This window comes from Schistocerca americana, chromosome 4 (genome assembly GCF_021461395.2).
Source record: "Schistocerca americana isolate TAMUIC-IGC-003095 chromosome 4, iqSchAmer2.1, whole genome shotgun sequence".
NCBI classification, from domain to species: Eukaryota; Metazoa; Arthropoda; class Insecta; order Orthoptera; family Acrididae; genus Schistocerca; species Schistocerca americana.
The window spans coordinates 466,278,016-466,292,895 of NC_060122.1; the positions used below are offsets into that span (position 1 = coordinate 466,278,016).

Genomic DNA, 14,880 nt, shown 5'->3' on the forward strand with positions numbered 1-14,880 from the left:
CATCTGTAGCCAATTTTACGACTGTAATTGGCCATATAATAGATATACACAACTTGTAAAATTTTTAGAGAGGTATTTTATACCATTTGCCAACCTTTTCATCAAATAGTACTGTTTACAATGATGAGAGAGGAAATATGCCATTCATTTTCTATTCTATGTGGCCACAGATCCTAGGTAATGTTAAAAGTTCAGAGAAAGAATAGAGTGAAGGAAATATTTGTTTCTGTGTTTGCCAAATATCATCAAAACAGAGCTACTAGTGTAAATCTAAGCATTTCCATCTCAAAAGAAAGCATTATTTCATGGGGCAAAGCATCTTTATCATAGGATGCAGTAGTTTGCATAAAACATCCCCCCCCCCCCCCTCACCACACACACACACACACACGCACGCACGCACGCACGCACGCACACGTTGCATTGACGTGCATACAGACACAACGAAAAGACTACTAAACATTTAGGCTTTCAGACAAAAGGCCTTCTTTGGAAGTAGAATATTGTTTTGTCATCCTGGACTTTCCATTATTTAAATGAGTTCCTACTAAGCTACATCTTTGTTTTAAGTAAAGTATGGAATGACCCATCAGATATTATTATTTTTCTCTATCATCACTTGCCCATGCCACCTGGGATTGTCAGCATTTGTGTCATGTTAATGCATTCTGGATGATAAGAGATTTGAAGACAACCATACAGTTGCAGATGTTCTGTGTTTACAGCCTGCATGTAGTTGAGACTGCAGAAACAGACTGCTTGAGATACTGATTGATTTCTGTGTAGGATAGTACAGATTGTTGCTGTAGTAAGTGGAGAAAATTACAAGAAAACACATAAATGAACTGCACTGCCAGAGAAAGATAATCTTATTTTGGTTGATAGAAGTGTGTGTTGTGTCCTTTACTGTATTCAGTCAACATTCTGTTTTAAATTTGGCACTTGCAAGTATATGTGCTCTCTTTCAAAACTGCCATGTCTACTGCTAAGTAATTGGACAAATTATGACTTGTTAGCATATACAGCCAAAATTGGCGTATCAGGTGAAAATAAAGTAAATGGATGTAAACAACAGCTGAGGTGGAACCATTACAGTGTCCTTCAATTTTTATAATCGTCTGTTCACAAACTCCTTAATAGTTTGAAATATGGCACTCTTTTTCTGACATATGATTTATGTTTTTGCAGTTACTATTTGCTACTGAAACATTTGCAATGGGTGTGAATATGCCTGCACGTACTGTGGTATTTGATGCCATTCGCAAATTTGATGGTAAAGAGTCAAGGGATCTCCAACCAGCTGAATATATTCAGATGGCAGGAAGGGCCGGCCGAAGAGGTCTTGATGCTACAGGAACTGTGATCATAATTTGCAAAACTGATGTTCCTACAGAAATGAATCTTAAGAATATGATGTTGGGTAAGTTGTATGACTTATGTATGACAGTTCCTTTTATATTAAAGTTCACACTGTAATTAGTAAATTTATAACAGACCATTTGAGAAATATTGTATATAAGTTTCCTGGTTAGCTATAGGCAATAATATCATTTTTAAAGTCGGTGTGATGTAGAAAATCCATGCTGGAATATAAATAATGCAAGGAATAAAGACACACAGCTAAATTATTCCACTGCTACATCCCAACTGTGGAGCAAGATTGTGTTTGGTGTAGTGGATGTGAGGAGGAAGGATGTGGGAAGGGGAAGGTTGTGAAGGATAGCTGACAGCTTGCAAGGAGTAGGACACAAATGTGACATCTGTGAGCTCAATCTGAAGCAGACAGAATCAGTTACGTGTGATATATGATGAGGTTGAGGAGTTGATTGGGAAGTGGGGGAGAGGGGTTTGCAGAGGGAGGAGGAGACTGCAGAGGCTCCTAGCTTCTGTCTCCTCTAGCCCCTTCCCACACTCGCACCCACACCCACTTCCATCCCTGTCTCTGTGCCCCTCGCATCTCCCCGTTACCTACACATTCTCCACATTCATTCCTTTCCACTGTCCTCTCTAACCCCTGCCCCTCCCAACTCATCATATGTGTTACACAACTCCCTGTCAGTGCCAGGATGAGTGCACCTTGCACCATGCTAGTTCGAATCCTTTGGAGTGGGTCCATCTGCAACTGTTTCCTCACCCAATCACTCCTCCTGCCTATCACCTTCCTCCTCTGCACCTGACACACAACCCCTCACCCTAGTCAGTCTCCAGTGCCGAGAAAATGTACCTGTGTGTGTGTGTGTGTGTGTGTGTGTGTGTGTGTGTGTGTGTGTGGGTGTGTGTGTGCGCGCGCGCAAAGGAGGACATTGTCTGAAAGCTCAGCCACTTTTCCAATTTTGTTTATGCATATGTCATCTGCTCCATGTTTCAGCTATATGGTGAACAGTTGCCTTTACTCCTAGCATTGTTTGTAAAGTCACTTTCTTGCAGATTTGTTACTAGCTCTGTTCAACAAGGAAAGAATTGGAGTGTGTCTAACACTATCGTAGGAGAACCTGGAATTTATGTTTTGATTGCACATTCACAGCACAAATCTGAGAGAAGGAAGATTGATTTATCAGTGAAAATGTCATCAAAAGATTGAATATCCACCAGTTAATTTATTAGCATTGTAAACCTCTGCTATCATATGTAATGTGTCCTGTACATAGTAGCAGATTTTCTTATTGTAAAATGTGTGAGCGGACATTATTGGAAACAAGAATGCTTGGCGCACTGTCCATACTTAAATGGAAAGGGGTGAGTGGCAGGGAATCTCTGCAACTATTACATAGCCACTGCTGAAGTCCAAAGAAACTCTTGGAAGACATCCTAGTGGAAGAATTTATTTTTCAAGAATGTTTATTGATGCCTTAGTTATTTAGATTGAATGATGATTTTGTTCTGAAAGCCACATTCAACAGATTGGTAGAAGAAATTTCTTCACGAAAGAAAGAACTAGAGTAGATAGGAATGTTATAAATTTTTTATCAGAGAACAATTCTTTAGCATTTCATCAGCAGCTTTCTGTACTAGTGACTTGAATCTTAAGAAGACTTTTTCAATGGCATGCTGAGGACACTGAAAATGTGTAGGCATACAAAATGAAGAAACATTTTTTTTTTTTTTATTTTTATTTTTTTTTTATTTTTTTTCCTGTGATGTTCAAATTTTTTCCATAGAAGTAATGATTGTGTTTTTGTAATCTGAGAGATTTGCTGGATCCACCCCTGAAGATTTATGGTACTGAATTCGAAGTTTTTGCAGAAACTGAATATACTTTCCAGTACAAAAAATTTCTGCAGTGGAAAGCTCCCTCTGGCGTTTTTCCATTGCTCTCAAGTAATTCGGTAATATTTTAAACTTATCTTCACATATTTCCAGCATTGTGGAGCTTTGTTTGTTTCTAGGCAGACACTTAGATCCTCTTCCAAAGGAGTAGTCTGTGTGCCAGCTCCAAGTTCTTCTCTTTCCGTCATCTTCTAGCATTTTCGCCAAGATAGACTCCACACACATTCATCACAGCCATTTACTCTTAGGAGACTTTATATGCAAGCTGCTGGAAAAGTGACAAGTAGAAAGATGTACACAAGGTAAAGATTTACATGAAAAAAGTATAATTGTGAACATATATAAAGTATTAATTGTTAGCTAAAAGCACTGAGACACAGGAACAAAAAAACTATCATTCACCAATGAAAGAGCTTACAGAAACCTCATTCAACTGATTCTTGAACCTTGCTCAGCAGACTGAGACCCTTAATGGGTAAAATTTAATAGACGAAATGGAGAAGATTGAAAGAAGTTCAGCAGGTATCATCATTAGTTTCATTTAGTAAACTCAAGAATATCACAGAATTGCTCATCTAACTCCAATGGCAGGTGTCAAAAGAGAGGTGTTCAACCTCATAAAGTGGATTACTGTCACAATTCCAAAAATGCCCTTCCCACTGCATGTATTGTGTGCAATGATCATGGTAGTAAAATCAGATAAATTCAGACTCATACCAAGGCTCATAAACAGTCATTCATTTCTGTACATCATTTTCAAATAGAACAAGCAAGGTAGGAGGGAAATGCTAGTGTTACCCAATGTACCCTTCACCAAACAATGTAAGATGGCATGTAAAATGTAGATGCAAGTGCATTGTGGATTCTCACTCTGGAGTGAAAATGCAAACAGACACACAATAAATAATACATATCTACATAATATACATATGTACAAATATTCTTCAAACACCAAAAAAACTGTTGCCAAGGAAACAAACACTACTCCTTTAAACAGTTGCATAAAAATGCTGATATGGCTCTCTGAAGGAGGTCACAGGTCACCAGCTCAGCATGGCACAAAATTATCAGAAAAATAATTTCATGTTCAAGTCCTTCGCTGTTTGTGACAGAATTACTGTGTCATTGCCAAACCTCAGTTTTTTTGTTTTTCTCCCTGGACTTTAATTCCTACTCCAAATTTTTCTTTTGTGCCCTTTATTGCTTGCTCAATATACAGGTTTAATAATGTATCAGGGATAGACTACAACCCTGCCTTGCTCCCTTCTGAACCACTGTTTCCCATTCATGCCCCTTGACTTTTATAACTGCCATCTGATTTCCCCACAAAGTGTAAATAGCCTTTTGATCCCTGTATTTTACCCCTGCCACCTTTAGAATTTGAAAGAGAGTATTTCAGTCAACACTATCGAATGCTTTCTCTAAGTCTATAAATGCTACAAAAGTTTGTTTGCTTTTCTGTAACCTATCTTCTGTGACAAGCCATAGGGTCAGTATTGCTTCATGTGTTTCTATAATTCTGCGGAATCCAAATTTATCTTCCCTGAGGTTATCTTCTATCAATTTTTCATTCTTCTGTAAAGACTTCATGATAGTATTTTGCAACCATGACTTATTAAACTGATAGGGTTCGGTAATTTTCACATCTGTCTGCGCCTGCTTTCATTGAAATTGGAATTATTCTGGTCTTGAAGTCTGAGGGTATTTCGCCTGTCTCATACATCTTGCTCATCAGATGGAAAAGTATTGTCATGGCTGGCTCTCCTAAGGCTATCAGCAATTCTAATGGAATGTTGTCTGCTCCCTGGTCCTTGTTTCAACTTAGGTTTTTCAGTGCCACGCAAAATTCTTTACACAGTATCATATCTCCCATTACATCTTCATCTACATCTTCTTCCATTTCCATAATATTTCCCTAAAGTACGTCACCCTTGTATAGATCCTCTATATACTCCTTCCACTTTTTTGCTTTCCCTTCTTTGCTTATGACTGGCTTTCCATCTGAGCTCTTGATATTAATACTGGTGGTCCTTTTTCTCCAAATGTGCCTCTAATTTTCCTGTAGGCAGCATCTATCTTTCCCCACGTGATATATGCTTCTAAATTCTTACATTTGTCCTCTAGCCGTTCCTGGGTAGCTGTTTTGTATTTCCTTGAGTCTCATTATTTAGACGTTTATATTCCCTTTCACCTGCTTCATTTACTACATTTTTATATTTTCTCCTTTTATCAATTAAATTCAGTACCTCTTGTGTTATCCAAGGCTGTACTTTCACCAGCACAGCAAGGCCATTTTTGTTGATGTGTTACAAGGCCAGATCAGTCAATCATCCAGACTGTTACCCCTGCACTATTAAAAAGATTGCTGCCTCTCTTAAAAAACCACACATTTGTCTAGCCTCTCAACAGATACCCCTCCATTATGGTTGCACTTCCAAAGTGGTTGCACCTATAGTATGACTATCTGTATCCCTGAGGCACACAAGCCTCCCTATCAATGGCAAGGTCAATGGTTCATGGGGGGAGGTCAGAGACAGCGAAGGGCATGGAGGAGCAGTTGAACGGAATGGACAGTGTCTTGAAAGGAGGATAGAAGATGAACACCAACAAAGACAAAACAAGGATAATGGACTGAAGTTCAGTTAAATCAGGTGATGCTGAGAGCATTAGATTAGGAAATGAAACAATTGAAATAGTAGACGAGTTTTGCTATTTGGGCAGCAAAATTACTGATGATGGTCAAAGAAAATAGGATAGAAAATATAGATGCATTGGCAACAAAAGTATTTCTGAAAAAGAGAAATTTGTGAACATCAGTTATAGATTTAAGTGTTAGGAAGTCTTTTCCGAAAGTATTTGTTTGGAGTCTAGCAAAGTATGAAAGTGAAATTTGGATGATCAACAGTTTAGACTAGAAGAGAATAGAAGCTTTTGAAATGTGGTGCTACAGAAGAATTCTGAAGATTAGCTGGATAGACCGTGTAACTAATGAGGAGTTACTGAATAGAGTTGGAGACAAAAGAAATTTGTGTCACAAGTGACTAGAAGAAGGGATCGGGTGGTAGGACACATTCTGAGGCATCAAGAGCTCACCAATTTAGTACGGGAAGGAAATGTGAGGGATAAAAATCATAGAGGGAGACCAAGAGATGAATACAGTAAGCAGATTCAGAAGGATGTAAGTTGCAGTAGTTAGTCAGAAATGATGAGGCTTGCACAGGATAGAGGAGCATGGAGAGCTGCAGCAAACCAATCTTTGGATTGAAGACCACAACAACAATAATTCCATTTAAGGATAGGTTGACCTGAGACCTTCCTTTATCTAATAGCACACTCGCAAGCAACTGATTTATACACATAGACTCAGAACCCTGCAGCACCCCATTTCACTTTGATGATGAGTACAATACATTGTGACATGGACTCCGAGACAACAAAGACATTGGGAAGCCATCTGTATCCATGCTGCTCAACCATCACCAGCAATCCATGTAAACTAAACTACCAGCAACCCATGGAGATTGACCAAAGCTACATTTCAGGCACACCATCTTACTTGATGGGGTTTAAGATATACTGAGTAAGATTGAGGTCAGGTAAACTGGGAACCATCAAGCTCTTTCAGCTCTATTTAGCATTCCTTAACCAACCTGATACAGTTAGAGAGGAATAGAGTTGTACATTACCTTACTGAAGTTTAGGTTTATCTTCAGAGCAGTATAGGCAAACACAAGGTACATATCATTAGGTAATAGTGCCTTGTATCCGCTAGATTATGATATGCATAGTAGAGTCTGTCATCTCAGCCTTCAGATTAGATTATAAGCATGTCGCCACCATGTTGTGTACCTGTAGCCACAAGATGGAATGGAGCAGGATTGCGATGGAAACTGGGCGTGATGAACCTATGCATTCCCACTGCACTTATGTGACTCATAGACACTTGAGTGCCATTTGTCACAGAGCTATGATGATGATGGAGCACCTTCTATGAATTGTAGCGGACCTTCTACTGGACAGACCCAGAATTAACTGGTATAGTCCCAGCTGGAATAATTTCAAACTACTGTTTGGTTAATTTTATTAGGAATTTAGGTCATTTCATGTTAGGTGGCAGAGCTGTACACGACTGAGTTACCAGATTTTCCTGAAGCTTCTCATTTGCTCTTACAACTCTTTGTAAGAGTGCATAAGTTCATACCTCTTGTAGTTTCTGAACAGTAGTGAATTACAACTATAAAAACTAATCTATTTCTTTTTCTCATCATCTAACTGAAGGAATCTATGTTTCACATAAAACTGAAAAATTCAGTCATGGTAAAGGGATATCACAATGTGTGGCAGTTACAAAAATTTAAAACAGAAAATAATTCTTGGGAATGGAATTAGATAAAGTGTTCCTTTGATCCCATCAAACAGTTTGAGTGATATTTCGTATTAACTGAAGGAACTGTCCACGTTTACAACTTGGCACCATTGTGGGAATAATAATAATAATAATATTTTCTGCTTTGCTTTTTCCTTGCCTCTAGTTTCAAAAAAAAATCCTTCATTATTGCCTGAAGTAAAGGAAGCCACGCATTCGGGAGGACGACGGTTCAATCCCGCGTCTGGCCATCCTGATTAAGGTTTTCCATGATTTCCCTAAATTGCTCCAGGCAAATGCTGGAATGGTTCCTTTGAAAGGGCACGGCCGACTTCCTTCCCCAGATCGATGGCCTCGTTGTCTGGTCTCCTCCCCCAAACAACCCAAAAGGAAGCCATTGATCAGAATGGCTTTTCATCTACGCTGACGATACTTTAGTGGTTGCTCAGGGAAAGATGTTTGAAGAAGTAGAGGAAAGGTTGACTTCTGTGCTAGATACACTTGGCTCCTACTACAAAGTCAATCATCTAAAGCCAAATCCCAACAAGTCTCAGGTGTACGCATTTCACTTGAAGAATAGAGAAGCTCGGCAGGAACTGGACATTACATGGAAAGGCAAACTACTGGAGCATCGTTCAACACCAGTATATCTGGGTATTATCCGACCGAACTCTGACCTTCAAGAAACATTGCCATAACACCAGGCTGAAAGTTAGTTCATGGAATAACATCTTGAGGAAGCTCATATCCACCGCCTGGGGAGCAAGTCCTCCCGTCGTGAGAATTTCGGCTCTTGCTTTGTGTGTGTCCGCTGCAGAGTATGCTTCTCCTGTGTGAAGTGCATCCACTCACACCAAACAGGTAGATATTGCAATCAATGAGACTGTCCGAATCTTGTCGGGATGTATGAAGCTCCAGTCGATAAAATCTACCCGATTGTTAGAATAGCTCCCCCCACTATTAGAAGGGCTGTAGCTGCTGATGTAGAGAGGGCTAAGCAACATCCAACATCCACTGCATGATCATCAGGCTGTAGTCCTTCGACTGAAGTCGAGAAAGAGCTTCATCGCCAGGACTCAGCCACTTGAGGGAACACCAGAGTCTAACCGCATCACCAGATGGAAGAGCAAGCTACCACCTGATATTCCTGTAAAGGAAGAGCTAGCTCCAGGAAACGACTTGCCCTACCCTATTTGGAGATTGCTCAATCGTCTTAGGGTGGGCATTTCTCTATGCAAGACCAATGTGCGAAAATGGGGCATTCTTCCAGCTGATGGAGATACATCCTGTGAGTGCAGAACAACACAAGACCCGGCCCACCTGCTAATATGTTCTCAACTTGAACAACCCTGCACAACACAGGACCTGATTGAGGGAACCAGCAAGGCCATCACAGTTGCTACCATCTAGAAATGCTGACCTGACATGGAAATGAATGAATGAGAATGAGTGTGCTATGACGTGCAATCTCTAGACTGACAATTATTGCAAAAAAATAGTATCTTACTGTCACATCCAGTTTTACTGTAGTCTCTGAAGACAGGTATGAACTAAGGAACAATATGCTTCCCTCAACAAAGTTTCCAATTGTTATAAAAACAAATGGATATATTCTTACAGATTTACATGAAAAAAGTGTCTGAGATAGATGTATCTTGTCTGGTACTGAGCAAAATGACATTTGTAAGGGACCAAGGGACGGACATAAAAATATCTGCATAAACATAACACTAAGGCACAGATAAGATGAAAAGTTTCTTAGTGAAGAATTTCCTGATGTTTATAAATCCATCAAGATTGTGTAGAAATGTAGGATATTACATCAAGGCGTTGAAACTAGATTGAATAGCATGTACAAGATATTGAATAAATTCAATTCATGCACAAAAAGAATAAAAACCATTGAGAATTTGCTGTTTGGGAAAAACAAAGAGGAAATGATATGCTTGCATCAGCCTGATCTAATAGATGGTATAATTAAATTCCTGGAATCTTTTCAAGAAGCCACAATTGATATGGAGGGTGAAACGGTACTGACCCTGTCTTTTGTAGCACTATGCACATTTGGTTTATATAGCAACGTCAAAGTAAAGATGACTGTCGTACTTAAATTGCTGATAGGGCATACAGAAGACTTCTTAAAGGAGAAGGTCGCTAAGGAACCGCAGTATTCTCACTACATGGCTACATTTTTCCACTCATGTTTCAAGCAACTCTTAGTCATGAGTGAGGAAAAGCAAGAAAATATATATCCAACTGTTAGTTGAAAGCTAGATAGCGTAGTTGAGGAAGAACTCGAAACAAGATATAATCTTCTCTCATGTGAAAACATTTTGGAGCAGGCAGTAATCAACTTGTGAACTTAAAGATGAATGTGTGAGATATTTGAACATGGATAGCCCAGGGAATGAATTCAAAAACATTCTATCTTGGTGGAAAGCCAGTGGCCGTGCCCTCTCCAAAGTGACAAAAGAAGTTCTGTTTGTTGACACCATTAGTGCTGCAAACAAAAGAAATTTTATCAAGACAAGCTTAATTGTATCAAAGGAGCATTGCTGCATCGATCCAGATGATGTTGATGACATTTTGCTAACAGGGTTTGGACGTCAAACGGGCCAACATGGAGCAGGAGAGGCACCACAGGACATTTTAATTTCCACTGTCTATACTTTTACAAATAAATTCATAAAACTTTGTCAGCATGACCAAGAAGCATTCAGGATTCACACTCATAGCAGTGGAAGTTCAACAACATATTTTTTTTTTATTATTTTTTTTATTTTACATGTGAAATTTCATCATTTTCTCACTTACTATCAGCTGCATTTGCTATAAGAACACTTTTCTTCATAAGTAAGAGAAATTCTTCAATGAATTTTGCGCTGCTTATTAAACACAAAACTCCTTAATCCAAAACTCTAGAATTTTCCAAATCTATTAAAAACGGTGGTAAAAATTGAGATGTTGTTGTTGTTGTTGTTGTTGTTGTTGTGGTCTTCAGTCCTGAGACTGGTTTGATGCAGCTCTCCATGCTACTCTATCCTGTGCAAGCTTCTTCATCTCCCAGTACCTACTGCAACCTACATCCTTCTGAATTTGCTTAGTGTATTGATCTCTTGGTCTCCCTCTACGATTTTTACCCTCCACGCTGCCCTCCAATGCTAAATTTGTGATCCCTTGATGCCACAAAACATGTCCTACCAACCGATCCCTTCTTCTAGTCAAGTTGTGCCACAAACTTCTCTTCTCCCCAATCCTATTCAATACCCCCTCATTAGTTACGTGATCTACCCACCTTATCTTCAGCATTCTTCTGTAGCACCACATTTCGAAAGCTTTTATTCTCTTCTTGTCCAAACTGGTTATCGTCCATGTTTCACTTCCATACATGGCTACACTCCATACAAATACTTTCAGAAACGACTTCCTGACACTTAAATCTATACTCGATGTTAACAAATTTCTCTTCTTCAGAAACGATTTCCTTGCCATTGCCAGTCTACATTTTATATCCTCTCTACTTCGACCATCCTCAGTTATTTTACTCCCTAAATAGCAAAACTCCTTTACTACTTTAAGTGTCTCATTTCCTAATCTAATCCCCTCAGCATCACCCGATTTAATTTGACTACATTCCATTATCCTCGTTTTGCTTTTGTTGATATTCATCTTATATCCTCCTTTCAAGACACTGTCAATTCCGTTCAACTACTCTTCCAAGTCCTTTGCTGTCTCTCACAGAATTACAATGTCATCAGCGAACCTCAAAGTTTTTATTTCTTCTCCATGGATTTTAATACCTACTCCGAACTTTTCTTTTGTTTCTTTTACTGCTTGCTCAATATACAGATTGAATAACATCGGGGAGAGGCTACAACCCTGCCTCACTCCCTTCCCAACCACTGCTTCCCTTTCATGCCCCTCGCCTCTTATAACTGCCATCTGGTTTCTGTACAAATTGTAAATAGCCTTTCGCTCCCTGTATTTTACCCCTGCCACCTTCAGAATTTGAAAGAGAGTATTCCAGTTAACGTTGTCAAAAGCTTTCTCTAAGTCTACAAATGCTAGAAATGTAGGTTTGCCTTTTCTTAATCTTTCTTCTAAGATAAGTCGTAAGGTTAGTATTGCCTCACGTGTTCCAACATTTCTACGGAATCCAAACTGATCTTCCCCGAGGTCCGCTTCTACCAGTTTTTCCATTCGTCTGTAAAGAATTCGCGTTAGTATTTTGCAGCTGTGACTTATTAAACTGATAGTTCGGTAATTTTCACATCTGTCAACACCTGCTTTCTTTGGGATTGGAATTATTATATTCTTCTTGAAGTCTGTGGGTATTTCGCCTGTCTCATACATCTTGCTCACCAGATAGTATAGTTTTGTCATGACTGACTCTCCCAAGGCCATCAGTAGTTCTAATGGAATGTTGTCTACTCCCGGGGCCTTGTTTCGACTCAGGTCTTTCAGTGCTCTGTCAAACTCTTCACGCAGTATCATATCTCCCATTTCATCTTCATCTACATCCTCTTCCATTTCCATAATATTGTCCTCAAGTACATCGCCCTTGTATAAACCCTCTATATACTCCTTCCACCTTTCTGCCTTCCCTTCTTTGCTTAGAACTGGGTTGCCATCTGAGCTCTTGATATTCATACAAGTGGTTCTCTTCTCTCCAAAGGTCTCTTTAATTTTCCTTTAGGCAGTATCTATCTTACCCCTAGTGAGACAAGCCTCTACATCCTTACATTTGTCCTCTAGCCATCCCTGCTTAGCCATTTTGCACTTCCTGTCGATCTCATTTTTGAGACGTTTGTATTCCTTTTTGCCTGCTGCATATACTGCGTTTTTATATTTTCTCCTTTCATCAATTAAATTCAATATTTCTTCTGTTACCCAAGGATTTCTACTAGCCCTCGTCTTTTTACCTACTTGATGCTCTGCTGCCTTCACTACTTGATCCCTCAGAACTACCCATTCTTCTTCTACTGCACTTCTTTCCCCCATTCCTGTCAATTGTTCCCTTATGCCCTCCCTGAAACTCTGTACAACCTGTGGTTTAGTCAGTTTATCCTGGTCCCATCTCCTTAAATTCCCACCTTTTGGCAGTTTCTTCAGTTTTAATCTACAGTTCATAAGCAATATATTGTGGTCTGAGTCCACATCAGCCCCTGGAAATGTTTTACAATTTAAAACCTGGTTCCTAAATCTCTGTCTTACCATTACATAATCTATCTGATACCTTCTAGTATCTCCAAGATTCTTCCATGTATACAACCTTCTGTTATGATTCTTGAACCAAGTGTTAGCTATGATTAAGTTATGCTCCGTGCAAAATTCTACTAGCCAGCTTCCTCTTTCATTTCTTACCCCCAATCCATATTCACCTTCTACATTTCCTTCTCTCCCTTTTCCTACTATCGAATTCCAGTCACCCATGACTATTAAATTTTCATTCATCTCCCTTCACTATCTGAATAATTTCTTTTATCTCATCATACATTTCATCAATGTCTTCATCATCTGCAGAGCTAGTTGGCATATAAACTTGTACTACTGTAGTAGGCATGGGCTTTGTGTCTTATCTTATCATCTTGGCCACAATAATGCGTTCACTATGCTGTTTGTAGTAGCTAATCCGCACTCCTATATTTTTATTCATTATTAAACCTACTCCTGCATTACCCCTATTTGATTTTGTATTTATAACCCTGTAATCACCCGACCAAAAGTCTTGTTCCTCCTGCCACCGAACTTCACTAATTCCCACTATATCTAACTTTAACCTATCCATTTCCCTTTTTAAATTTTCTAACCTACCTGCTCGATTAAGGGATCTGACATTCCACGCTCCGATCCGTAGAATGCCAGTTTTCTTTCTCCTGATAACGACGTCCTCTTGAGTAGTCCCCACCCGGAGATCCGAATGGGGGACTATTTTACCTCCGGAATATTTTACCCAAGAGGACGCCATCATCATTTAATCATACAGTAAAGCTGCATGTCCTCGGGAAAAATTACGGCTGTAGTTTCCCCTTGCTTTCAGCCGTTCGCAGTACCAGCACAGCAAGGCCGTTTTGGTTAATGTTACAAGGCCAGATCAGTCCATAATTCAGACTGTTGCCCCTGCAACTACTGAAAAGGCTGCTGCCCCTCTTCAGGAACCACATGTTTGTCTGGCCTCTCAACAGATACCCCTCCGTTGTGGTTGCAGCTACGGTACGGCCATCTGTATTGCTGAGGCACGCAATCCTCCCCACCAACTTCAAGGTCCATGGTTCATGGGTGGAAAAATTGAGATAATTAACTATAAAATTTGATTTTTTTTCTAAAATTGAAGTTTAAAATGTAACAGCTCATTCATTTTTTCATAAATTAAATGAATTCTAGAGTTTCATACACCTGTAAGTATGGTTTGTATGCAGTGCAAAATTCATCAAAGAATCTCTCTTACTTATGAAGAAAAGTATACCTATAGCAACAAATGCAGCCAATAGTAAGCGAAAAAATGATGAAATTTCACATGTAAAAAAAATAATTATATTGCTATATTTTTGAACTTCCCATACTATGAGTGTGAATCCTGAATCCTTCCTGGTCATGCTGACAACGTTTTATGAATTTATTTGTATAAGTATAGACAGTGGAAATTAAAATGTCCTGTGGTGCCTCTCCTGCTCCAAGTTGGCCCATTTGATGTCCTACCCCCCTTAATTCATAACGATAACAGGGTCAAGTAGATTATTTTATGAAGACAGTCATACCATAAGAGATAAAATGCAAAGAATTTGTGAAAACACAGTTTTCTATTCTGAAAATACTTTTAATGCAATCTAGATACGTAGCAGTCATGTTGTTATATTATTTCTTCCACTTAATAGTCATGAAATGACTTTATAATTTGAGTATGATAACAAACAAAAGTGTTGCTTCTAGGGACATTCTCAACAAATGAGTTGTGTGACCATTTTCTGATACTATGATGTTTAGAAACAAAAGAGCAAGTAAATGCAAAAATCGAAATATTTTGATAATGAAATAATGTATTCATTCAACATCTATGTATCATGCATTCAGTTTTTAATCACAGGTAATTAATTATCGCACTTTGCTGATTTCCCTTCTGTTAAGAGTATGACCAAGTTATGTGTGAGCACGTGTACACAAGCCATGAGTTAATCCCTGCCCCTCTGTTGAGCAAATACCAAGTTTACAAGCAAGCTTGATGCATGTCCTGACCACCATTAGTGCAA

General features: G+C 39.1%; 1 protein-coding gene across 1 annotated transcript in view; it reads left to right on the forward strand.

The window, feature by feature from the left end:
• LOC124612794 (helicase SKI2W) overlaps positions 1-14,880 on the forward strand; it is a 155,663-nt gene that overhangs the window by 49,869 nt on the left and 90,914 nt on the right. The window contains exon 11 of the mRNA XM_047141196.1: positions 1,189-1,420. Coding sequence (XP_046997152.1) covers positions 1,189-1,420 — 232 coding nt within the window. The remainder of the gene's footprint in view (positions 1-1,188; positions 1,421-14,880) is intronic.